The sequence below is a fragment of the Brienomyrus brachyistius genome, chromosome 10 (assembly GCF_023856365.1).
Source record: "Brienomyrus brachyistius isolate T26 chromosome 10, BBRACH_0.4, whole genome shotgun sequence".
Taxonomy (NCBI): domain Eukaryota; kingdom Metazoa; phylum Chordata; class Actinopteri; order Osteoglossiformes; family Mormyridae; genus Brienomyrus; species Brienomyrus brachyistius.
The window spans coordinates 12913950-12940882 of record NC_064542.1 but is presented as its reverse complement, the minus strand read 5'-3'; the positions used below and the strand labels follow the sequence as shown (position 1 = coordinate 12940882).

General features: G+C 45.9%; 3 protein-coding genes across 7 annotated transcripts; 1 reads left to right on the top strand and 2 right to left on the bottom strand.

The window, feature by feature from the left end:
• Nucleotides 1–487: 487 nt before the first annotated feature.
• Nucleotides 488–6575, bottom strand: mospd1 (motile sperm domain containing 1). Of its 5 annotated transcripts, none has more exons than XM_049028158.1 (7): nucleotides 6433–6575; nucleotides 3777–3853; nucleotides 3564–3686; nucleotides 2962–3037; nucleotides 2029–2261; nucleotides 1082–1243; nucleotides 488–835 (listed from the first exon to the last, which is right to left on the bottom strand). In XM_049028158.1, exons 2-7 carry the CDS (start codon nucleotides 3805–3807, stop codon nucleotides 804–806), a joined length of 657 nt encoding a protein of 218 aa, XP_048884115.1. In that variant the 5' UTR covers nucleotides 3808–3853; nucleotides 6433–6575; the 3' UTR covers nucleotides 488–803. The 5 variants fall into 5 exon arrangements, with proteins under 5 accessions (XP_048884115.1, XP_048884119.1, XP_048884116.1 ...); XM_049028162.1 differs by having other exon boundaries at nucleotides 3564–3683; XM_049028159.1 differs by lacking the exon at nucleotides 6433–6575 and adding an exon at nucleotides 5468–5820.
• Nucleotides 6576–8746: 2171 nt separating this feature from the next.
• ints6l (integrator complex subunit 6 like) lies at nucleotides 8747–23518 on the top strand. The gene is given in 23 exon segments (XM_049028164.1): nucleotides 8747–9157; nucleotides 9264–9341; nucleotides 14836–14981; nucleotides 15347–15437; nucleotides 16050–16233; nucleotides 16874–16987; nucleotides 16990–17001; nucleotides 17362–17525; nucleotides 17868–17885; nucleotides 17887–18021; nucleotides 18103–18120; nucleotides 18122–18236; nucleotides 18364–18458; nucleotides 18757–18867; nucleotides 19056–19115; nucleotides 19117–19272; nucleotides 19711–19837; nucleotides 20123–20235; nucleotides 20237–20266; nucleotides 20794–21028; nucleotides 21547–21903; nucleotides 21983–22076; nucleotides 22203–23518. Coding segments are annotated over 23 exon segments (2676 nt in total). The 5' UTR covers nucleotides 8747–9046; the 3' UTR covers nucleotides 22315–23518.
• Nucleotides 23519–24168: 650 nt separating this feature from the next.
• On the bottom strand, nucleotides 24169–26585 carry mmgt1 (membrane magnesium transporter 1). Its single transcript, XM_049028163.1, is given in 5 exon segments — nucleotides 24169–24739; nucleotides 24742–24758; nucleotides 24989–25092; nucleotides 25295–25347; nucleotides 26461–26585. Coding segments are annotated over 5 exon segments (384 nt in total). The 5' UTR covers nucleotides 26540–26585; the 3' UTR covers nucleotides 24169–24608.
• Nucleotides 26586–26933: the final 348 nt, after the last annotated feature.

Below are 26933 nucleotides of genomic sequence, written 5' to 3'. Positions count from 1 at the left end.
CAACAACTCAGTATACGCCTTCATCCTTTGTACACTCATTTGCTCAGTGACCTCAGTAAGGTAATTCAAGACAAGCACTTCACTTTCACACTAGTGGGACCGTCTGCGACAGTAAGGCTCACCTTGTGCGATAGAAGGCTGATGTTACAGACCCCCAGACCTCAGAGATGTGGTGAAGATGGAAAAAAACGAATCACTTACTGGTTTGAGGCACTTCTGCTAGGTCACGGACCCTAACTGACAGCACATGATGCCGAAAGCACAGTTCCTGTCTCCCACCCATTGCTAACTGACAGCGTGGAAAATTAATGCCATTATCCCTGTCAAACCTAACGAGCATAAACCAGGCGGCAATGAAATGGGCGTCGCAGGTGTCATTTCAACATGAAAGATTGTGACAGGAAGAAAACAAGATGCAGGCAGTTGACAGCAGGTGCACACACACACACACACACACACAGCCATACAGATACCAGGACAAAGGGCGTTAGGTCAAACAGAGCTTTTAATAAAGGTCTCCCTATGCCTTTACTCAACCTACACACCTGCTCCCCCTTAGTTCTGTCACTTGTGCTATCTGTCCATCATAAGCCCTATAAATAAGGCCCAGTGCATGATGGGATTCTCGTCCTCAATGTGTCTCTGGGTGTAGTGTTTATACTGAGACATTGTCCTGTTAGCTGAGGGCAGGGATTCCCGCACAGCATCTCCTTCATTGACACACGAGGGCCGCGTGTACGTGTGTGTATCTGCTCTTCCCCAGTTGTCCCCTCCGTGTCTTTGTTTCTCTCTAGGGCACCGGTTCATGGCCGCAGAATCACCATTGTGAGAAGACCTGTGTGACAATGGAGAGAAAATTGTCCTGAATTACTGTAAAAGAAAACAAACGTGAGGGAACCGGAAGAGCTGCGATTACACAGAACAGTTTGCTTGTTCATGTCAAAGGTTTTACTGGTTTTGCTATTACACCTGATAGTTCCTTGCACAGTTAAAATATCCAGCTGTTTGAATGGGTAAACAGAACAGAAAATCTAATTAATATATGTAGATGCCAAACGGCATCGATTTCCTTCCTGCTCACCCAGAACGTAGGCAGCAACAAGTTTCTTGTTGACACTCAAGTGGAGGTAGACAGGCACAATGGAGTCCAGCTCGCCAAGGGTGGGAAGTAGGAGGGCCGCCACGCAGCCCAGCCCCAGCAGGACGGCGAGCAGACTGGGGCCCCCGGACACCACGCGGCTCTCTGGGCAGCACACAGGTACACCCAGTGATCAGCACAAGGGCAGCCAGCCACACAGAGCCACTGTACTACTTGCACCTCACAAGGCAACAATTTAGCGCAGGGTACACTTTTGATATTAAAAGTGTTAAGATTCTAATCAAAACTTTGCTGCCATCTAGTGGTACTTGTAATGACAGTAACTTAAAATTCAAAAGTATTCAACACACATCTTCTATACCTGCTTGTCCTATATGGCTTCAGGGGGTCCAGAGCCTACCCCGAAATTTACAACCAAGTGGCAGGAAAAAAGCCAAAACATGACACCAACACACGATTCACACCCTACAGACGATTTGTCAACTCCGATTCACATTGGCGTGTTTCTGGACCATGGAGGAGGGGAACCAGAGGATCCGCAGGAAACTCCACGATGATAGAATGAGAACATGCAACCTCCACACACACAGCCATGGCGGAGACTCAAACCCAGGGTCTATAGGTGTGAGGCAACACTGCTAACCACTGCACCACCGTGCCACTCCAGTGTTAAATATCCCTGGATTATTCATTATTCAAGTCATTAATCAAGACAATCAAATCTGGATTTTTACACACATCACACACAGACTTTTTATCCTAAACCAGTATTTTTGAATTACTTATGCTTAATGTTCCAAATGCTATTTAACACACACTATCAAAAAAAATAACCTTCTAGCTTGGATCCAATCGATTTCCACATGTTTTTAAAAATATGGTTTTGGGAGGGGCCTGTGTGTGACCACGCCCCCATTGGCCCACCCTACCTGTCTGATAGGCTGCCTGCTCAAAGAAGACGCTGTCAGCGAGTTGCTCCTTCATGCGGTGCTCCTCTTCCTGAGAACGGGGCTGCGTCGCTTCCTGGGAGGCCGAGGGCAGCAGGGTGGCCATCACCTCCTTGCGGCCCAGGGCCTTGCGTTGGCTCTGCTCTGACACCTGGAGGCGGAACTTATCCATCACGCCATAGTGGCACGGCCGCACGTCCCTGTGCCGGATCACTCTGCCAGGGAAGGGGGTGATTTAGTTGAGGTCAGAAAGCTGTACGGCAAAACTTTCACCCACTATGCAGCCAGAAGCGAGGGATGAAGCCTGAATCTGAATACTTCATCTCTCACACAGACAAAACAAGGTTAAAGCCAGGAGGAAAATATCAACAACATGAGTATTTCATAGTGATTATATTTCCTAACCTCTCAAACCTCTCTTTAGGGGCACCTCAGCCATTCTATGTTTTAATTGTACTTTACCACCAGCTAACTTAATTCATTAAAAGTCAGTGAGGTATTGATTAGCCTTACGAGGTATGCAAGTGGTAGAATCAAAACATACAAGGGTGTAACACTGCAGTAACACTGGATGTTTACTGCTAATATTATGGTGACTTTTCGAGAGCTTTTGAAATTGTGACGCTAACACACTTTGACAGACATAGTATCAGATTTACACCAAGATCATCATTTAAACACCATTTCTTTGACTGCCTGAAACAGTACTGCATAGTATACTTCAGTATTCTAAGCTTTCAGTGTTGCGATTCTGTGAAATTTCCAGCTTTCTGTTCCATCGCTTTACTGTCAAATGCAAATTGGCAAACATATCCGTACAGCGGCACATGTGATGGCGGCAGCACCTGTGCCACCAGCTGCAGCCATGTGACTGACCGCCAGGACCCTCTGGCATGACATGGAGGCCCTACTCACATGTCCACGCAGCACTGGGGCTTCACGGCTCCCGTGGCATCCACCACGGCATATTTGCTGGGTGCCGTGCATAGCACTGAAGGAGAAGAAAGGAGAGATGTCAGGGTTGCACAGGGGCTGAAACTTTCCATTCCATGGGAAGTTAAATGGGGGAATTTTGGAAGTATTCCAAGGTGGAAACTTTCCATGGGAATTAACGGGAAAGTTACCAGAATTTTGCAACCCTAGTCCTAACACAGTGCCTTGTAGCATTTACACACAGCGGTAGTGTACTAAGAAGAGAGACATTGGGAGAAGTGTCTAGCCATGACATGTGGCAGCTCCTGGGTGTGTTACATCTGTGCACATCAGGGTGTTACATTCCCGCCAGTTGAGTTCTGGTGTGTAACTTGAGTCCTGCTTGAGCTCCTATGCTAAACGCATCCCCAACCCTTGGGCAGTTGGGCTCTATTGTGTCTGTCTACCTCCAGTTGACTGTCAACAAGGTACTTGTTGCTGCTTGACGGTCAGCTGGAGAAAGGAGCCGGTAACCCACAGAGCAGGAACAGCATAGCAGCATGCTGAGTGGTGATGGGTGGCGGCTTGAAGCACCGCTCACTGACCTTTGAACTTGAGGGCGAACTCATAGGGGTTGTACAGCGTGAGCACCTGCTTGTGCGAGGCCTGCTCATCAGCATAGAAGACCAGCTCCGTGGGGAAGACGAACACAGGAAGGCTGCCCTCTGCTGAATCAGACAATCGGCTCTGCTGCTGCATTGGCACGCGATGACCTCACTTCCTGTCCCGCTCCCTCTCTTTTTCTCTTTCTCACTCACCCGTCTGGCAGTCAGGGGGTTCCTTCTGCATTCAGATTGCACTCGCCACTCGAGTTCTTAGAAACATCACAAGCTCTCTAGAGGGGAAAGAGGATGAAAATGGGCTCATTGTTGGCACCAACACACGCGACTCCTGGTCAGTGTTAATACTACGATACATGCCACATTTTCTATCTGCATGTTTAACAGATACACCTCTGTTCTGGAATGCTGCCATCATGGTCACTCCATCAAGGACCCTCCAAGGTATGAGTCATATTGAGGATCTTGCATGTTTGTATAAGCATTGTCAGCAGGTCACAATTACATCGAAGCCTTTAAAAAAAAAAATATATATATATATATATATATATATATATATAGTTTTCTTTACTTATTCTTTCGCTTTGCTCTGCACTCATTTTTCTTTTTATTACATCTGTTCAGCTTTACGTCGCATCTTTCTTTGCGCCACACTCTGGCCTCTTTTTGAGGCGGTGCGGACGAACGGATGTTATTGACATGGTAGGCGGGGCTTTGTATGTTGTGACTACCCCGATCCGTACCATCTGCCTGATTTGGATCTCGTACATCTGCAAATGCTCGAAAATGCTGTGCATGCGCAGACGTACGTACATATTTTCTTTCACAAAATGAGCGAACCCGCCTTATAATTCCGGGAAAATGCGTTTTGTTTGTTTTTCCTTTTAAGTGTTCATTCCGGTCGTCTGTATTGTTTTTCTGTTAACACAATTACCTAAATATTCCATATCTGAAATATATTTCCATTACAGGGTTGCCAACTCTCACGCATCTGGCGTGACACTTTCAGACTATCAAGAAATCTTACAGTTGAAATTGCTGATACCCAGCCACATGGTACTTTGGTTCACTCCAACCTGAAATATGAAGTTTTGATTATTTTGCGTTTATGGAAACCATATTTATATCTCTCCAAATAAGTGACGTAAGAAAAAAAAGACGTTTTGTCTAGTTTTGTTCTATTGGCATCATCTTTTGACTAATAGTGACAACCGTCAGGGACATTTACGGTCACCCCGCCGTGACTGGGGTACCTTAAGAAACCCATAAACATGCACTATGACACAAGGGCAGTTGCAGAACTTTTATTGAACAGACAGAAAATACAGAATCCAAAATCGGAATATCTGGCTGAACATTAGTATATTAGCAACTTACATTGTTGGAACCATCCAGTTGCCATGCAACTGTCTCCCAAAACCATAGTTCAAACTATTCAATTAACAACGTTTGTTGGGTTGTGAAAATGTCGTAAAAGAAAGACGCACAAATCGTGCACAATCGTAAAACATGTAAAGTGGTAATACTGCGCATGCACATACGTGCAATATACAAATTAGGCAGGTAGACTGGGTAAGACACGACACACCCACCGCCCATACCGTGTCAAAATGAGGCCAGATAGTGAAACGCAAAGAAAAATGCAGCGTTGCAAAGTGCAGCATACGTACCGTGAGGAAAAATGAGTGCTGAAAAATGCATTAAAGAAATAAAGTATCGCTATATATTCAGAAAATCTGGATTGACTTTGTTTGCAATATATACGTGCTTGTAATTTGCTCCATATTCACTTTACATTTCATTACACTGAAAGACAACACGTTCTAAACATTGCCTCAACATCGCACTATGTGAAAGCTAAATAAAGTACGTCGGACAGATTCACCGACCCGACCTGCTGAACGTAGCCAGTCACCAAGTAGGGCACTTCACGAAAGCTACGCTAAATACTCAGCCAGGTCCCACTGAAATCAGCTTTGTTTAAATTAAGCGTAACCAGTTAACGTTCGGCTCGCAATCTGAATCTGCGCAGTTCGTGAACAGTGCGGAGGTGACATTTGGACATTTACGGGCGACTGGGGTATTCCCCTTTAAATAGCACAGAACGACGGTAGCTACACGTGGCTAGTCACGTGACCGTGTTTACACGCGCGACCTGAGACTGCCAACCTGAAACGTCACGTCTCGGCTCCGCGCTCCGCCGCGCGCCGGCAGGCATTCCCTGTATCACACTTCCGAAGTACTAAAACAGCTTTTTTAAAAAAAAAACGCGCCGGCGGGCTAACTATTAAATCTGCCAAAACACGATCAATAGCCCACACTGCAACCGACTCTCCTTTCAGTACGAATTAGCTACCTCCCCCCTGACCAACCAGAACTGATACAGACCATACCGGTATCAGCGGTCAACAGAAACTACTTTCTAACATGTTCAAATGTTCCCCTAAAACTTCACCGAAACAGGACACCACCACTAATAATGTATTATATAAACTCCTTAAAGTGCATCTTGAGTAACAGTTTACTTAGATCTTACGAGTTACCTGGGTTAACACACGATACCTAGCTAAACAGCAAACCGAGGAGTCGTTTGTAACACTATTGAAAAGAAAAATAACTACGTGTGCTTGTTATCTAGGTAGTCATAAATAATTTAAAAATAAAAGATACAACAGCGACGTATACCGGGATAATGAAATACATCGCTACGAATGGGGTGAACAATGGCAGCAGCTTTTTTTTAGCAAGCTACACTATCAGGATAACTCCCGATATGCAAATACATCTGCATTTTACATTATTTTTATTCGCCACTACAGATAATTAAATTTTTGGATTAACAGATAAGACGTACCCTTAATTAGTCCGTTATATTGCTACCTAGCAAGCTAGCTAGGTACTGTGGTAAATCCCACCCTGCTGTTATTTTCTTTGTCAATGCGCTGCAGTTCAGCACGGTGGATGCTGGGATAGTGGAGGGTCTCGGGAATTCCTCCACGGCTAGCCAGTGACGTAATGATTTTTCTAACTAAAATGTAAACTGTGTTTTTCCTCCAGTCTGGAATTCGGTTCATCCCGATTAAACACAGGTGTGACAGTCATGAAAGCAGAATGAAATTCGCGAGGGTACAGTCAGCACATTAAAGTTACATAACTGTGACTTGTTGTGACTATTTCACCATGCACTTATTCATTAGACAAAACATGTGGATTACAAAAGTTGCAGCTAAGACAATGACACCTGTTAAGTTTTAGTTTCTGAATCGTGAATGACAATAATTTCTCTCTTCCTCTGCCCTTACAAATATGTTAGCGCGCTTTGCATTTTTTCTTTTAAAACAAAAAACAGTTATGGTTCAAAATCTACACCCTGCTTCCAAGATGTGACATTAAGCATCTAACAATGTGTGAGACACTATGAAATAGGCCTATGAAAACTGCATAATGTTATGTCTCCATCACTATTTTCCTCGCCATATAATTCTCATTTTCTGCGCTATAGATTATTGTGTTTTGCTATTATTATTTGGTATGTTATTTGTTTATTTAACGGGGTGTTGTGTTCATGCTAGATTTCTTTACATACAGTACTTCCATTTGTTTTATGTGGAATGAAAACAATTCCTTCACTGCCTTACCCTTGGCCGTCCCATTAACATCTGCAATGTGTCCAACATAGCCTTTGCCGTCAAGATGGCTGCATATTGGAGAAAATAAACATAAAATTTATGTGGACCAGTACTGTGCTAATGGGCAATTTTATTTCGCGGTAAGACGTAAAAAATACAAACGACCCTGTAACGTTTTCCAGAAAGCTTAGCTTTTAAAGTTCAGATATATATATTAGGAAATAAACGATAGCATCAGCTTTGTGAAGACCCATCAGTGTTATTTTGATACAGTCAAGGGGTTTGTCAAGTTTGGGATTAATTCTCATAATGAATTGCTACACTTTTTTTTAGGAGCGACAAAAATTTATATAAAATTATGTGAGTGAGTGTGTATGTTGGGGGGCAGGGGGTAACAGAGACAAAGCTAGAGAGAACTTTTGATAGTTACAGCAACATGGCCCTTTTCCAGTCGAATGAACATCTTTGAGGTTACGTCGAGGTCATGTCCTTAGCCATCAGTGTAGGGCACATAGGAAAGTGTGGCAGAACCCGTAACACTAAGGTAAGGGTTAAGGTTGCTGTTTTTTGTTTTTGTATCGCAGAAAATCATTCAAATTTCGCATGTTATGTAGGCCTATACTTAACTATATCAGAGTGACTAGCAAATATATTGAGCCGTCTTTGCACAAACACTACAAGAAAATTAACTCTTCCGTTTGTACTCTGATGTATATTCAGATTATGTGCTCCATTCTACCCATACGTACATTTTGCAATGTATATTTTTGTTGTAAACAATATCTCCAGGGATTAAATATTTTTATTAGAATTTGGCGTTATGTCAGTCCGGGTGTTTTTTGTTTTTTTTTTATTACCGCATAGGATGTTTAATCGCCAGCGACCTGACCTTATCAGAGGGACTATGAAGAGAGAGTTGTCAGAAGATGTACAGCTGAGTAAACAGAGTGCACCTCGCAGTCTTGCACATACACAATTAATTCTTCAGCCGTCAGCCTACCGCAACATTATCCCCATGACTTACTTGCAAGGTATGTCCCGCCCTCTGTATACTTTTACGAAGTCATGACACGAGCATGAGTGTCCAATCCTTCCAGATATGGTTATCAAAATTTCCGACCGGGGAGCCCTGTTCCCACAACGAATTTCCCATACATAACAAGTCTATTCACACACTGTAGCAGTTGCATTGTAACGCGTTGAGGCGTTGTGTTTCTCTCAACAATCGACGGAGCGTAACGCGGTGTGAAATATTTCAATAACTGTATCAAAGACCAAATCCCCACCCCCTATACAACACTGAAAAAGAACACGAAGGGTGGGGGGCTTTATGATGTTCATATAACGCACGAATCGCGTGGCGCTTCTGTTTACCTATTCACCAGAGTTATACATACACACCGCCGTCGCAATAAAGGCGAAACAATAATAATTTTATGCCAAGGCCACACAGTTTAAAGTGCCTAGCAGATTTTTCCTTTATCCGTGTTCCTGTACTTATTATGCAGAGAGAGGCGGAGCTCTCACCAACCTTATTACATATTTATAACGGGCGTGGTTACAGCGGTCGGGCTCAGCCAATGCCATGGTGACAGTGAAAAGAGGGCGGTTCAGCTTGTTCGGAAGAGAAGTTCTCTATCAGCGCGAGCCTGAGCACTGCTCAGTAAAGACAGATAGAGTCAGGCGGCAGTAAGGGGTGGCTGTACGACCCTCTTTTGAGGGGGGTGCGATTAAAACAAATATATATACACACATATACACGCCCAGGCCGCAAGATAGGTCCTATGTTGACATTGTCTTTTTTTAGTAAGCATATAGTTATATCTCTGTATTTCAAAAATGCCTATTTTACTTTTCCTGATAGACACGTCCGCTTCTATGAATCAGCGCACTTATTTGGGTACGACGTATCTGGACATTGCTAAAGGCGCGGTTGAGATCTTTATGAAGGTAAAGAGTAATTTTACCCCGACTTCTCAGTATATTATGTTGCCTTGTTGGAACTGAGAGTCGAATTAGTCGAAAATAACGTGTATTGTTTCGTTTTCTTTAACAGCTGCGCGCCCGAGACCCGGCTAGTAGAGGCGACAGGTACATGCTAGTTACATTTGATGAGCCACCATACGGAGTTAAGGTAAATAAATACTGTTAAATTGTGTTTTGATGTGGTTGAGGCGAGATGTTTTCTGACAGTGAGACTCTACTGTCCCTCTGGTTCGTAGCTGCGGGTTTGGGTGGCCTCCCGGCGGTGAAAACGACTAATTTTTGTTAAAATACCCGCAGACCCGGAGCAGCGCAGCCTCGGAACATGGCGGACATTTTGCTTTTGTACTAGCAGAGCTCTCGAACGCTTAGATGGAGGCGGGGAAATTTATGATCGACACTGACGTCACGTGTGACGCAATGGTGGACTAGCTCGTCCCGGATTGGACAACTGGGCTGCATCTCGTCCTATTTTCTTCTTTCGCATCCGCTTAGTGGCTTCCTTAAAGTCGCTCTCATTGGCCGACGCAGACTGGGCCACTCAAACTTGTCTCCCCCTTCTGTGTGAGAAAATGTAGGAAGATATTTCCTTAATAACCTTTATTTTTCCACACAAGTTGTAATTTTTATAATTTTCTTTTTGATTTTATCTTTTAAAAACTAAGTGCCCATGTAAACAATCTATTTCCTGTCCCCCAATACCAGCACACATACAGACAAACACCCACACACCCAATCCCTCCCACTGTCCTCTGTATGCAATACTTTCAGTTTATGAAAGAGAACCATCCAGCAGGTCTTAGAAAGTAATTTATGATGCTGCCAGAAGTTGAGAAAGTCAAGGCATTCTGTGCCTCAGCAAGGATTGTTAGCGGAGCCCAATTTGGGACAGGCTGTATATTAACAAAGCCAGGTTTTATAGAAACAGACCGTAGCCATTACCCTGTGAAGCATACATAAGCGTGCATGGCACAGGATGGAGACGAGCTCCGGGCATTTGAGCAAGGCCTTTGTTGAGCTTCACAGTGGGCAGGGTGCCCATTCAAACTCCAGTATGCTGTTCAAGTCAGGACCCCAGTGCTTTTTACTGGAGGGCAGCCATAGCTTTATACTCACATCTCTGATTGCTTAATATAATTATATATATAATTTTTTTACCAACATGCAGTTGTTCCTGTGAGAAGCACACTCTTTGGACCTCTGTGGGTCAGTGAAGTGTAAGTTGGTCTCGTTCAGAATTTAGGTTTCTCCATCTGATGCAGTTGTAATTAAAGTACTTCAGTATGTCCCGACCTTGGACTGCAAACTGCAACATTCTGGAGACAAACCCATTCCCTAAACTCCTGGGCTGCTTGTTGAAGATTCTGGCACATGTGTTTCTTGCATACAGAGTCTCAAGCATGTAGGACTGTCCCCCCCCGGTAAGGAGAGCAGTGTTTACTAATCTTGCGTTACTGTATGACATGATTTGGCTCCCCTGCGGCCACTGTGGTGTCATGTGTCTGCAGACTCAGCAGTTGGGGGGGATGCTGGTGTGCCTGTTTGTGTAATACACTGTAAAATGCATATGGCGGAAGCCATCCGTGTGCATTAGGAGAACTGCTTGCTGGTCCCACGTGCTTTTTCCAGTGCTGCATATTAGGGCTTCACCTTGCCAGCTGTGATGCCGCATGCACGTCGGCGTGGCCTACTGCCGCTGGGGGTGGGTGGGATGGTCACAGCGATGGTTGCAGGGATTTCTCTTATCGTATATGTCCCCCAGGGAGCTAGACCACATTTGTGGCTAGGTGTTTTTTTTTTCAGTGGACTAGCGGAGCTTTAATCTGAATTGAACCCAATTCAACTTTATTGTCATTATGGCATATGGAGGTTCACATATAACAAAATGTGTCTTGTTACTCCTAGAGCTGGTGCAGTGAATTTAAAATAGAACCATAGAATTGTGAGAATACTACAGTGGTAGAATAACAAATAACAAATAATATGGACAGAAAGCTTTTTCTATAAAACAGACAATACTGTATTTCTTCAAGTATGAAAGTACAGATGCTCCTGTTGTTGCTGCCTCATCCCCCACAGCACCCTCACCACTGCCGCCCCCCCTCCTGGCACCCTTTCTTTGTCCCGCGCCGGCTTCCCTTCTAGCCCTTTCCCCAGCCAGCTTATTCTTTTCCCCTGTCAGTTATTCAGAAGCCGACCAGAAGTCGGTCCTGCCAGAAGTCCGATGGCCCCCCGATGGGCATGTGTCTCTTTCGCTCGCTGTGTCCTGCCTTTGGGGCTGTAATCATCATTCTCATTCCCCGCTGTGATCGCTGGCCCTGAATCAGGGTAGCGAGGGGTGTGGAGTACAGGCAGACAGCTGAGACACCCGTGCCATGGATTCAGTAGGTCGGGGCAGACCTTCCCAGAGCTGCAGTCGGCTCCACCTTCCTGCCTCTGCATGTTTCCGGCCTCAAGTCTCGTCTGCCACGTGACACGATCATGTAGGTTCTCTGTTTTAGGTACATCAGTTTGCATCGATATGAGGAGGAAATTAAGCCAGTAGATTTATTGCTGGGGGGGGGGACTAAAGAATGGAATGGGTTTGTAATGCTTATGATGAAAAGGCATGGGACATGAGGAAAGACACTTTTACATCAAAGAGTCATTAGCTGAAGGGACTTCGAGGCCTGTAGAGAATATATGAAATGACAGCCTCAGGTTTGGAGGGTATATAAGAGGTGATAATCACAGGTATGTAGGGTGCATAAGGAGAAATAATCACAGGTCTGGAGGGTATATGAGAGGAGGTAATCACAGGTATGTAGGGTGCATAAGGAGACATAATCACAGGTCTGGAGGGTATATGAGGTGATAATCACAGGTATGTAGGGTGTATAAGGAGAAATAATCACAGGTCTGGAGGGTATATAAGAGGTGATAATCACAGGTATGTAGGGTGCATAAGGAGAAATAATCACAGGTCTGGAGGGTATATGAGGTGATAATCACAGGTATGTAGGGTGTATAAGGAGAAATAATCACAGGTCTGGAGGGTATATAAGAGGTGATAATCACAGGTATGTAGGGTGCATAAGGAGAAATAATCACAGGTTTGGCAGGATATAAGAGGTGATAATCACAGGTATGTAGGGTGCATAAGGATAAATAATCACAGGTTTGGAGGGTATATGAGAGGTGATAATCACAGGTCTGTAGGGTGTAATTGGAATGGTGATCATTGGTCTGCAGTGTGCGTAAGTGTTAGTAGTTTGAAGCTCATTTCAACAAGTTACACTTTAATGTGATTTACTTCAGTACATAAACAGCTGGGCTTTCTGTCAGGTTTACACAGCCGCCCTGTTTCCGCTGTCGTCCTCCAGTATGGCTGATGTATGCTGTGATCTAACAGGCTTTTCGCGGTGCCTCTCTTCTCAGAGAGCTGTCTATGTTGCAGCAGTTTTTCTTTCCTCATTCTTCACAGATAAGTTCAGGTTGAAGTGCACTTTCGCTTTTTTAAGTTCTCTTTAACTCTGTACTTGTGGCAGGGGTCTTTTATGAGGTAGGGCTGATTGCAGTGACTCTGACTTGATGTTGGGGGGGGGGGGGGGCGCTGAAAAGCTGTCACATTGACACGGTTTTGCAGCTTAAACCCTGCAAATAAAGAATCTTAGTGACACAGCCACAGAACCCTGATCGATTGGTCTAGGGACTTAATTATGAGCTAAAGGACTTTATTGACCTGGGTGTGTGTTGGTGACCGTTCCTCCCCTGCAAGTCCTCTAGAGGGCAGAAGTGACATTAAGAGGGCAGTGCAATGACTTTGTGTCAGGCTGTCTGTCACACCTGCTTGCCACGCCCCCCCCACACCTGCTATCAGAGGGGGCTGACATCATAACAGCGTTCCCCAATACGACGGCCGTTTGGCACAGCACGACATACTGCTTCTCGCTCCCTTCTTCTGTGTCTCCCTTCTCCCCATCCTCCATCCTTCCCCCTCCAGTCTGCGTCCCGCCCTGTACTTTCTCTCCCCACCGGTGTGGGAGCATGGACAGCGGCCACAGTCAGCCCCATGCGGATGCGATGAATTCTTAATGCACAAGGAAAGAAAGGCGGATGTGAACAGAAAAGCTAAATCAGTCCATTGTCGCTGAATAATTCAGAGCGAGCGCCACCGTCTGCCACGCGCCTCCGTCACCTCACAAATGCTTCTCCCAGGCCACCCTGCTCTCTGCGGTGTGTGCATGTTCGAGCACATGTGCCCCCCTACTGCTGTTTGCCTGTCTGTGTGCCTTTTACGCCTTTACAAATGTGCAACCTCCTCACCCCCAGCGGTGATACAGAACCACAAACACCCCACTTGTGTTCTGAAAAGATAATCCTGTCTGTACTATTATATCTCTTTCTCTCTCTCTCTTTCTTTCTCTCTCTCTCTCTCTCTCTCTCTCTCATTATTTGCCTCCCTCCCCCTCTTGCATCTGTCGAATGCTGTGGATGTACGCCTGTGGGTTAGAGTAAATGTAATCCGGACGCTGTAACACAGTGATGTAATGCTGTAACAGCAGCATGGTGAGATAGCCCTGTGCTAGTAATACAGTGAGGTAATGCTGCAACACTGATACAGTGGGCTGGAATGATCATCTGACAGTGAGGTATTAGGATAGTCCTGTGAGGGTGAGGCAGTGGGATAATCCTGTCATAGTGAGATATTCCACTGATATTGAGGCGGTGGGATAATCCAGTGATGATTAGGTATTAGGGGATGCTGTGTGGCTCAGTGGGTTTAGCCTCTGTGCCTGTCTGTGTGATTGAACGGTCGCATGGCCCTTTACCCCCAGCTCCAGGGGTGCTGCATGCTGACTGACCTGCACTGTGATGCCCAAGCTTGCTCTCACCTATCTGTGTTTCTCATGCTGAACAAGATGGGGTTAGGTGAAGTCCCCACGGGGGTGAATAAAGTATCTTTGTTTTATTATATTCTATTAATCCTGTCTTAGTTAGACAGTGGGATATTTCTTTGACAGTGATGCAGTGGGATAATTTTGTCACAGTGAGGTGTCACAAGTGAAAAGAGAATTTCCCCACAGCACTCAATAAAAAAGTACCAGTTAACCCAGTGATGACTCAGTATAAAGATATTCCTGTCTCAGTGAGATAATCCAGATGCACCATTACCATTGTGGTAATGGTATAATCCTCAAACAGTGAGATAATCCAGTGACACTGAAGTATTGGTACAGTCTAATGAAAGTGAGACAGTGAGATAATCCAGTGACACTGAAATAGTGGTATAATCCCATGAAATTAAGACGGTGAGATAATCCAGTCACATCGAAGTATTGGGATTGTGATGATTAAGTATTGGGATAATCCTGTCACAGTTGAGGCAGTGGGATATGAGTTCCTGTCTGAGCTTTTTTTTTTTGGGGGGGGGGGGCTGGTATTAAAAATGTGAATGGGTGGGGGGTGCTGCCTCACCCTTACCACACATATGTCCTGAACAAATCATACCTTCCTGCTTCAGTATGGAGTCATTCAGCGACTGGAGTTTCTATAATCTGCTTTGTCTTTGTTTTTTTTTTTCTTTTCCTGTATCTGTAATGCTACCCCAGCTATGTCCTTGTGTGTATAATGCCTCCTGTGTGTGTGTGCCCTATGTGCTGCAGGCTGGGTGGAAGGAAAACCATGCCACCTTCATGAGTGAGCTGAAGAACCTTCAGGCCTCTGGCCTGACCACTCTGGGCCAGGCTCTCCGCACCGCTTTTGACCTGCTCAACCTCAACCGCCTTGTCTCTGGAATCGACAACTATGGGCAGGTAGGCGTGCAGGCCCCGCAGGCCCCGCAGGCCCCGCCCATGCACAGGCCCCGCCCATACACTGGCCCCACAGGCCACCGCCCATGCACAGGCCCCGCCCATGCACAGGCCCCGCCCACGCACAGGCCACACAGGCCCCGTCTACGCACAGGCCACACCCATGCTGAGCTATGAGTGTGGCAGGTTCACTTGTGTCTTGTACAGTCCGTCTAGTTTTTACAGGTTTTAAAGCTCGAGGCTAAAATGTCGATGAGACTGCGCAGCCTCGTGTTCTTGGTGTCGGTTTTCACTATTGCCGTTGGTTGCTTATCTGATAACACCCCCCCCGCCCCCCCAACACCTGCTGCTATACTCTCCCTAGGGACGGGAACCCCTTCTTCCTGGAGCCATCTGTGATCATCACCATCACGGATGGAAACAAGCTGACACACAACTCTGGGGTGCCAGATGAGGTGAGATCTGTGCCCCCCCCCCCCCATTGACTACAGCTGATATAGGGCCTTGAGGCAGGTGCCCCCCCCCCCCCTTGTTATTTATACTGTCTCACCTAAGTGGCAGAGAGAGTGAAATTTGAAATGTGGCTGTGCTTTGTTCCTGAATGGAAGATTTTTTAAGATTTCAGTTTGACATGAGACAGACAGATAGAGCTACCAAGCATATTCACACTTCAAAACTGATTTTTTTGTGCCTTTATTCTATAAACTATAAACTAAAAATATACTTTTCTTATTTTCTTCTGCTTGTTTTCTTTTGTACACCCTTCTTGTCTGTCTTTCCCATATTCTGCTACTTCCTGTCTCTCCTACACCATACTACTTCCTGTCTCTCCTACACCATACTACTTCCTGTCTCTCCTACACCATACTACTTCCTGTCTCTCCTACACCATACTACTTCCTGTCTGTCACACGTACCCTGCTACTTCTGATCTTTTTCCTATACCCTATTATTTCCTGTCTCTCTTCCCACACCTTCCTCTGTCTGTCTGTGTCACACACACCTCTATCTTTCTGTTTCCTACACCCTGCTACTGCCCATCTCTCCTCCCTCCCTTCTTCCTCCAGCTGCACCTCCCCCTGAACTCCCCCCTGCCAGGCAGCGAGCTGACCAAGGAGCCCTTCCGCTGGGACCAACGCCTCTTCGCCCTGGTGCTCCGCTTGTCGGGAGCGGCCACCCCGGATAGCGAGCAGCTGGGCAGCGTACCCACCGACGATTCCGCCATCACGCAGATGTGCGAGGTCACGGGAGGTGCGTGCACAGCCCCTTCCCTGAGCCCACCCTAGCTCATGACCTTTTCTCCTCCCCCCTGGGCAGAACATCAATAGAAGACTACTTAAATAGCCGTGTACCAATTTTTGTCAGGCTAAGGTCTTGAAGTCAGCCACCGTGCTTTTTAGAGATTATTATAATAGGGATGAATAGAGACAAATAGTACACAGCTGGTGTTTTGGATCAAGACGTGTAAGATGCCTGGTTTCAGTCCCAGAATAAATTCCCTTGATTTCCCAGTAAACCCTGAAACGCACCAGTAGTGAATCATGGTAAAATATAAAGCTATACTGGACCAAGAGGGAAACCGATAATAACAGAATATGAGCTGACAGCCATATAAATAGCTACAGCTGTGAGCTTGTTAGTCACTCTGGACAATAGACTTTGCTGTGCAGAAAAACAAAACAGATGAATTTCTAAACTGCTGAAATAAGTCAACAGTTCTATAGTGCAGTGTCTACATCAGAGCTAAAAATCAATATTAAATATGAAGATAATATCACCTATATGGATGATCCTCACAGTGATTTGGAACTGACACCTGGAAGGTGCGTATGTTCACCTATAAGACTCTATGCGTGGTTCCTTCATTCAGTGACTCTGTGGTCCCTTTCAGGACGGTCGTACTGTGTGAAGACCCAGCGCATGCTGAACCAGTGCCTGGAATCCCTGGTCCAGAAGGTTCTCAGTGGCGTAGTCATCAATTTTGAAAAGACGGGTCCAGATCCCCCGTGATTGGTGAAGGTATGGCCTGCCATAGAGCTTCCGACCCCCCCCCCCAGTTTGGATGAATGAAATGCAGTTCCTGGTCCTGGAAGACCTTCCTCCATCTGGCTTTACACAACGCCCCCGTTTATCTGCTACGATGGGCTGCTACGTTGATCACCGAACATGAAGCATGTTGCTTGTTTACAAGGACTCACACTCTCTGTTTCACAACATGATCTGTGCATGATGTGCAGGAATTTCTGATTGAATTGCATGATTAATTAATCTCTGAGATTCACATGGGGTCGGAGTGTACATATAACTGGAATGAGGGATTTCTGGATGGTTAGTGACCCATGACTGCGGTCGGGGATGAGCTATGTTTTGGTTTCACAGACGGCCCACTGGATCCTACTCGGCCTGCACCCAGCCTAGGACCACAGTCCTGGCACAGCTGCCACAAGCTCATTTATGTGCGGCCCAACCCCAAGACCGGGGTACCTGTGGGCCACTGGCCCATCCCAGAGTCCTTCTGGCCTGACCAGAACTCGCCAGCCCTGGTGAGTCGACAGTTGCTTGCCTGTGTTTCTGGGGTTAGCGCATTAGCCTGTGTTAGCATGTGGATGGATGCCAGTGAAGCCAGTCTCGCTCTTGGCTCTGGAGCAGTGGTTGCCAGCTGTTGGATCCCAGCACCTCCCAGAGCTGGAACAGGAAACCGAAGCTGTTTCCGGTGCTCCGGAGCCTCCACATCCTCAGTCCTCCTTCGGGTGTGAAGTCGAGATTCTCCTGCTGCTTGGCTTCCTGGAGAGGTGCCCACGCAGACGTCCGTCCCTTGGGACAGCAGCAGGAGGGTCCAGTGCGAAAACCGTGGCACTTGCTTATGTGTTTTTGCTCTCCCACAGCCCCCACGCACAGCTCACACCCGTGGTGCGCTTCTCCTGTGTGGACTGCGAGCCCATGGTGATCGACAAGCTGCCTTTTGACAAGTTTGAGCTGGAGCCCTCACCCCTGACCCAATACATCCTGGAAAGGAAGACCCCACATGTGTGTTGGCAGGTATGAGGATCTCTCGCTGACACCCAGTGACACTCCCTACCCCAGCTGGGATCAGACTGACGTGTCTCCTTCACGGCCCAGGTGTTTGTGAACAGCAGTCGGGAAGCACACGGACCTGGGCCAGCCTTTCGGTTATCTGAAAGCCAGCACGACGCTCACCTGCGTCAACCTCTTTGTCATGCCGTATAACTACCCTGTCCTACTGCCGCTGCTGGGTAAAGTACATCACTTCCTGTTCTTCACTTCATCCTCCAAAGGCACATTGTCTGCCTTTTTCCCATTCTTTGGTTCAGTCGTTACTTTTGCTGTGGCCTGATGGTGTTTCTCTCTCCCATCCAACAGATGACCTGTTTAAGGTGCACAAGCTAAAGCCCAACATAAAGTGGCGACAGGCCTTCGAGATATATCTGAAGACCATGCCCCCATACTTCCTCCTGGTAAGGACGAGGAACAGTGAAAATGGCCATACAGGCCCTCAGGCACCAGCTATAGTGACAACATGAACTTCCAGGTTTTACATAAACATCTTTGCTTGTCATGTCATCTCTTGGATGAATCTCTGGAGGGACTTTAAGTTCATTTCAAGGGGGGGTCATCTTTGTGGATTATCTCTGGGTATTATCTCTAGTGTGATCTCTGGGCATCATATCTGATTCTTACAGTTCCAGTTGAGTTGGTGCATGCATGACTCCGATGGCCATCTTGCGTTCACGTGGTTCCTCTTTCTTCACACAGCCACTTAAGAAAGCGCTAAGGATGATGGGAGCGCCCAATCTCATCTCCGACAATGTGGACTGTGGCCTCAGCTACAGTGTCATTTCCTACCTGAAGAAGCTCAGCCAGCAGGTGGGTGTCCCAGATTGACGGCGACCCGAACCTCATGACACAAATCTAGTCTTCGCTTCGATTGGGTTGTTGAAGGTTCGCCTCAGATGAATTAGCGAAAGGCATTGTAAACTAAGCAATTAAGGTTGCACGGATTATAACAACCGATTGACCAATAAAACTCCAGGGTTGTACCTGTTCATCTGCAGGCTAAAATCGAGTCAGACCGCCTGATTGTGTTGGTGGGAAAGAGGCCCCCCCAGGAGACCGGGAATCAAGGTGCGGAACCACTCGAGTGCTCTGTCCCTGGCCCAGAGGTGTGACTTCCAGCAGCTGCTGCAGGGTGTCAGTGGGGAGGCTCCACTACGCTTGGTTGACTTCAACCTCAAGGAGTTTGCAGGCTTCCAGGTGGCCCTGCTCAACAAGGTACCAGACTCACCTCAGAACAGAATGGAGAACAGAACCCTAGACTGGCTTCAGAACAGCATCAACAGATATTAAAATATGGCCAGATCAGGCCTTAGAACAGATAACAAAACTATGTCTTCTGATAAATTAAGTTTCTATCTATGCATTAAAGATGAAAGCTCAGGTCCGGAAAGTACAAATCCAAACCAAGACTTTGTTTCATCCAACCAGTTGTGAATGTGACGCTCTATACTCAGCTGGTTGGTTGAAACAAAATCTTGGTCTGGATTTGTACTCTTAACATGAACTTTCACCTTTGAATGCTCTTTGTGTTCTTCTGTTTTCTGGATAATAGTTAGTATCGTCAAAAGAGGAGAGATGAGGTATTATGAACAAACAAATCTAGAAGTGTCACTGCTGGACCAATTAAAAACAAATATATGTTTCTCCTTCCAGGACCTGAAGCCCCAGGCATACCGGAACGCCTATGACATTCCCCGGCGGAACCTTCTGGACCAGCTGACCCGCATGCGCTCCAACCTGCTACGTCAAACACAGAAGCTCCTCCGGGGGCAGGATGAAGGTACAGGATGCTGGAGCCCAGAATCCTTAAATGAGGAATTTGCCCGTTGCTTGCTTTGCATTTTTGAGTTTTACTTGTAAACGTGTTTAGTTAGTTAGTGGATTGGAGCTCATTTGACAGATAAATTAAATCAACGCCTGTAGCCAGTACGTTGAAAACAACAGATATTTCATCACAAAGACATTGTTCAGGAGCCTGAGCTATTAGTTTACAAAGTTGAAAACAAGTTTGCTGTGGGTTAGTCGTTGCTGGTTTTGACCTTGCGGTCTCTCTACCGGCTGACAGATTACATGCATAGCATTCCAGTGGCCCAAATGGGCAACTATCAGGAGTACCTGAAAATGATGCCGGCCCCCCTGCGGGAAATCGACCCTGACCAGCCCAAACGCCTGCACACCGTTTGGGAACCCCTTCAAGCAAGACAAGAAGGTACGGTCTGGCTCAGCGTGCTGAGCAACGCGTACAGGCAGGCAAATGCATCATTGATAAAGCTAACAGCGCAGCACAGCAAACTGTAGCTAGCTGGCTGCTTTACCTTAGCATGACTTCTGTATATAAAAATGTGCCGTGATCAGTGGGCAGGGCTGGGCCGCCCAGGGTGCTTCCATTAGCTCCGGCATACAACGTCTTGGTTTCAAACAGTGAATGAAGAGTCACTTCTTGAGTCAGTGCCAGACCTCCTGGATTGTGCCTGGTGACTCATGGTGTGAAATGGAAAACGCCTTTATACTCTTGCAGGACTCAGTGCTGTGGGCCGGGTGAGGCAGAACTGCGGCATGTTAATGTAGAAGCGGTCGCAGATGCTTTGAGTGAATCAGTCTAACAGAATGTCAACAAATCACCGGCCAATCAGTGGAGATAAATGCAAACCTCGGAGTTTCTCCTCTTCTCCAAAGTGCCAGACCCTGATCCTAAACCACCCCCTTCTCTGTGCCTTTGCCTCTCCTCGGGCTCAGGGGATGATGATTGACGAGGCGGACGAGTTTGTGGCAGGCCCTCAGAACAAGAAGAGGGGGAACATGGGGGACCCAAATTTGGGGGGCATGCCGAAAAGGAGACGGAGCATGTCGCCGCTGTTGAGGCGGCCACAGACCCCACCCGCCGTCCCCAACCACGTCTTGGGGAAAGGGCCCACGGGGAAAGGTGTCCCGGGCCAGACTGGCCTCACCAAGCCCCTCTCTTCACCCAAAGGTAGGGAGTGGAAGCTGGGGGTGTGTCTACATGTTGCACTTTGTGGGGACCGTGACATAAGTTTGTGCTGTGTCGCAATCACGTGATTCAATGGGTTCTGCAATTTGCAGTAATGTGGCCTGTTTTAGACCTCGGGGGTCTCATTTTAATAGACCAAATGACAGTCAGAGTGCAGAGACAATGAATAGGAATGAAACAATTTAATTAATTAGTTTAAAAAGTCAGTGAGCTATTGATTAGCCAAGGTGTGCTTGTGGTCCAGTCAAAAAATATGTGGGAGTGTTGGACTGTTGCTGCAAATACTGGGGAGACTTGAGAGGTTTTTAAAATGGTTAGGGTGACTCACTTTGACAGACATTATATCATAGTTTTACACCAATAAGAAGATCATTTAAACATAATTTCTTAGACTGCTTAAGAGAATTTGCACAGTACTGTACATATGAGAGAGAGAGACACACATTATTTGTGTCTGTTTGTCGCTGTACTGATTTTCTGATGTATGTCTCTCCCTGCAGGAGTGGAGGGGAACAGCATTCCAGGTGCAGAGAGTAATGGGGAGGGGGCACAAGGTGTGGATTTGGGTGATGGGTGGTCCGAGGGCCTGGACGGCCTGGGAGGGGCCACGCTGGAGGAGCGGGTGGGATCGTGTGCAAGTGAGACGGGGGACCTGATGGGGCTTGAGGACGGCTTGGATGAGAGCCCTCCCTCCGACCATGTGGAGAACTGCGAGGACCTGACTCTCCCCAACCAGCTGGGGGTCATGGGGGGAGGGGATACGGCTGTGCCGAGGGCGGTGGTCACACTGCCCTTGGAGGGCAGCAATGCTGAGCTCCGCACGCGGGTCATTAAGGAGGTCCGGAAGCCCGGCCGCAGTAAGTCCCTGGAAAAATGTTCCTGTCTGGTCTGTTGCCTGGTCAACCCACCAATCACGGTGAATTATTTTCCCCCCAGATTATGAGTCGATTTTCCGGCTTCTGGAGGAAGTGAAAGGGCCCATAGAGGTCCGGGAGTATTTCATCCGTCACGCCATGAAGGAGGCTGCCAGGTGAGGCCATCGACCTCTTCCCCATTCCTGTTTCCAGGCTGGTTAGACACGGCAGAGCGACAGAATATCCAAGAAATAATCATCGGGGAAAACCTTTGTGTCTCATGTTTGCCCCCCCCCCCCCAGGTTTAAAAAGCGGGTCTTGATCCAGCAGTTGGAGACAGCCCTAGAGGAGATGGAGCAACGCCGGCCACTATCTGCTCTGCCTGCTCGCGTCAACAACGTCCATGGTAGATAGTCAGCGAGGGCCCACAGGGAGCGAGACATGGAGGACTTGTGGCAGAAAAACTAATGGAGTAGCACATGCGTGGAGGGAGGGTGGTGCAAACCCAGTTGAGCGGGTGGGGAACAAAGAGGGTGACCCACCCCAGCGGTGCACTCCCTCCCACCACCAAAGAGAGCGCTTCTGTCCAGCACAGTGAAAAGGAAAAAAAAACGGAAGGGGAAACGAAGCACATCTTTGGGCCCATTTCCTTCAGGCAGTGGTCGCCCCTCAGGCTTACCACTTGGGGTCCCTATAGACAAAGGGGTTGGGGTTGAAGGCCCGAGCATCTGGCTTAGGAGCCTCCAGGCACACGAAGCTGTGGTCTACCACATAGGGTAAGGCAAGTCACATGACCAGCTCATAACCTGCTCCCAGGGAGTCTCTGGGTATTTATTTTCCTCACTCAAATGCGTCTTAGGGCGGTAGATGTGTCACGCTGCTCAGTGCACATGGGCAACCCATCAGACTGTTCCCGAGGAACAGGAAACACCCTCTGCTCTTCAGGCGCCCCCTATAGGCCGCAGTTAAGAAGCTCATGGCTGACTCATGGGGGCGCTGTCCAGGAGGGCAGGCACAGACATGTGGATGTAGTCCCAGTGCTCACACGAGCAATCATATCTACCTCAGCTCTTCCATGTGACTTTTTTTTTCCCTTCCTGACAGCAGTACATTTGTAACCATGTCACTCTACGCCTTTTTAATGACTGTCCAGGCAGACATACCAACATTTTAAGAAGCAATAGTGTGCCTGTTTCCCCCCCACCGAGATCTGTTGATCTGCCAGCCACGTGGAAGGTGTGTTGCTTGATTCAGCATAAATTTCAGTCGCCCCCTCACCCAAGGCCACCCTCATCGCCACCATGTCAGAACACTGTACCCAGAATGCCTTGCCCCAACCCCCCAGCTACATGCTCACCTTCAGGATGACTCCAAGCGTGCCGAGGAAGACCCTACCCCCTTTTCCTGTTCCGCTTCATTTTATTTTTTTTTTAAACAAAGATGTATACTACTTTTTAATGTTCATACATGAAAAAGAGATTATTTTTGGACAGTATTCTTACCAGAGCATAAAATGAAAATATTTTAAAAGTGTATAAAGAACATTTTGTAAACTATATATTAAATGGAACCTTTTAAGATTTTTTAAAGAATGAAAAATGAATAAACTCCTGTAAAGAATGAGGTTTGCTCATAATTTGACAGAAAAAGCACTTTAAATGGGATTAATCTTGAAATGGTCAGACGTAAAAATACCAGAAGAGCGAAAAGCATCTTTACACACTTCAAATGGCTGATTTAATATTTCCACTGGCCACTGTATTGTCGTTTATTCACAAATGTAAATATTGTAGGTCAAGAAATGCTAGTCATACTAATGACAACTTTTGGCACAGGTGGAAGGTGTTTGCATTATACTCTAACATTTTATTAATGGTTTAATCACAATTTACCTGCTATTTCATAACTACAGAGCACATGTAAACTACTGAATGGATTACTCCTAACTGAATACTTCTGATCCACTAGAAAGGCCATTTTCAGGAGTGGCAGCATCTTGAATCTTTGCAGCTTAACAAATTAGCATTTCCATAAAAATTAATCCAGTACATGGAATTTAAATTATGAGGGGAAAAAAAACTTAGTATAAAAATATCCTAATGAAAATTTCAATACAAAATCTCACATTTTAAGTTCAAGGAACTGGGATTTTCTTGATTAGTTACACTGCACCCCTGCTAATTCACCTAAAACAATGGTAAACTATTGCACAGTATGTCAACAATTGAAAATCTGCATGTGCATTGAAATGCAAGGAAATATACCGACTATGGAAATTAATTTTCGTTTTAATCGAAAACCACAATGCACAAGGTAGACATGCATGACAGCGAGAAGCGCTGCCTGGACACAACGTAAGGAGTGTTTTGGATGTTGTAAATCTTGAGAGTAACCACTTTCACTGCAACCGTTTATGCAGGTGTCTGGAATGAGAGCGAACCACGGAGTCCTTTAGGATTTTATGGCCATATCCAAACATTTATTTACTTGTAAGAACTTGGCACAGTCCTTGGGGTTAAACATTTGCATCTGTTGGTCACGGAACGTGCTTCAAGAATTACTGGAGTATGAGGACGAGGGGAGAAAAAATTTAAAATCAGCAGGCTGTTCAGACCCTGACCTCCCATACCACTCCGGCCCACCAAAGAAGGAGCCAGTCTGTTTACGTGGGAAAAAGGAATAGAAAAGGGTAAAGGAGGAGGCCAGCATCAGTGGAACTGCAGCTTGCGTTGTCGGACAGGGTCGGATGACAGGGCTTGAGGGGTCAGTCTGGGGTCCGGCTCCCGTGACTGGAAGAGCACTCTGCCCCGGTGGTTGAACATGTAGAAAGATGGATGTTTCGCAACGTGTCGAAGGATCTGTTTTTAAAAAAAAAAAAAAATTACGTGCGGTTTACAAGACGAGACAGAGTCCATGTTTGGGAAACATTCACAGAGGTGGAAATGGCGACATGCTGACAGATGGGACATGTTCCTACAAACCAAAAGCCAGCATCACCACATCAGGACAGGGATGTGAGGGAAACAGACAAGTGATCAAATGACACAAAGCATATGCTTTGCTAGATGCGACAGGGACAGAATCGTACTTGTTCTGCAGCTCTGAAGAGGCGTCCATGTCCTTAAAATCTCCGGCAATGTGGACTATGCCGTAACAGCTTATTACAAATGCTAACAAAGTCTGTAAAACAATCTGGAAGGAAGATGCAAAACACACTAGTTGTAATCAAATGGGTAATCACAGACAGATACTGTGAACCAAGCTTGACAAAGTCATTTCTTAAATTCTGAAGATAAATACAATTTAAGAAGCGACTAAATACTCTGAGGCTGTCTGGAAAACATTAATATACATTTTATATTTCACAGTGTTTAGGGATAAACAGAAAACTCACATCTATTGGTAAAGTTTCATTCTCCTTCTCTGTGAGTCGCATATAAGATCGATCTAGAGGAAAGGGGGGGGGGGAGCGAGTTTTAATTGACTGCAGTACAAAGAATATCAACGCTATCAAGAAAACGTGGATTTAGTCTGTCACAGGAAGGATTCTGATGATGCAGCCATTACTCCTGTTAGTGCTGGGTTGAGTGCTCCATGTATACCAAGTCCCTTGTGGGTAATTTGTCCATGAACCTCCAATCTTAATGCCCATACAGAGCATGCTTGAAAAGCGGGGTAGTTGAACTTCCCCTAATTTTGCACCACAGTATTTTAACAAATAAATATGCTTCATTTTCTCACTCTGTTTTCTATATTATTTGATACAATTCCAAAAAGCAGAGCTTGTATGTACATGTATCAGATAAAAAAGGAAAATTACATTTATCCTCCGAACATCAGAGGTCTGCCTATGAGACGTAGAAAAACGCCGAAGATCCTAATGGTGAAAATGGCCCACATCTGAAGCAGGCCATCTAATCCGTTACTTCGCTGTGCAAGTCACCCCATAACACGACCAAGTCAAATCATGCATAAAATACACACGGAAACCGACTACTTCATATTCATTCTACTACAGAGATACCTACTAAGATTATAATCAGCGGCCGGAAAAAGCCAATTAAAGCATGCATCTTGTTCAAATCAATCTTTCTATTATATATTCCACTAAAATTAATGTGAGATAACGTTTAATTGTTGTCTGCATATTGATGCATATGAATTGGATCTAAACATATAGTTTTCTAGTTAAAGGGGTAAAACCCATTATATATCAGTGAGCAAACTATTGTTATACGGTTTACACGATGTAAAGAAAAACCGAGTTTTCTCATCGGAAAAATGGGAATATCGAAAATAAACTACAACCTCAAATTAACGTAGTAGCCGCTAAACAATGATGTTGATTGGTATTGTATAGATACGCTACCCAGCTTCACCTTAGACTGTGCACGTTAACAAAACAGTGTTATTTTAAATACCTTTTATGCATATTTTTCACACGTTTATTAGTATAACTAGCTGCGGTGACCTGGTTGACTAGCTTTTTACCCAGCATTTACCGATAGGACGCAGACAAAGCAGTGTGTTATTTTATTTCCGAGATTACATTATACTCACGCTGTGCTGCTGAGAAAGCTGCATGAGCTAAAGCTACCAGCCCGAAACCGACAATCCCCTTCCACACCGTAGAAGCCATTTTCAAACAGGCAGACGGAAAAGACAGAACGGCGCGGGAAGATGACGTTTTCACCCAGCTCGGCTACTTACTACTTTAACCTCTTCCTTACCCCTTTGGAAAAGAGTCTAGCATGTACAATTATTTTTTACTTATTACCGATTTTATATTATACATTTAATGAAGAGATATTTACTTTGAGAATACATGCGGACTTAGCCAACAAAAATAGAGTCATATTGACTAATGCTGATGATAGCATATCTTCTGTATTTTTAATTTCGTATAGGTATAATGGTCTGTGGGTGAAATGTAATAACATGTTTATGAAATTTTATCATCTGATCATGAAATCAGTTTTGGTCATTTAGCCGGGACGGCTTGCAGAACTCAGACGCTGATGTGCTGCTCATCC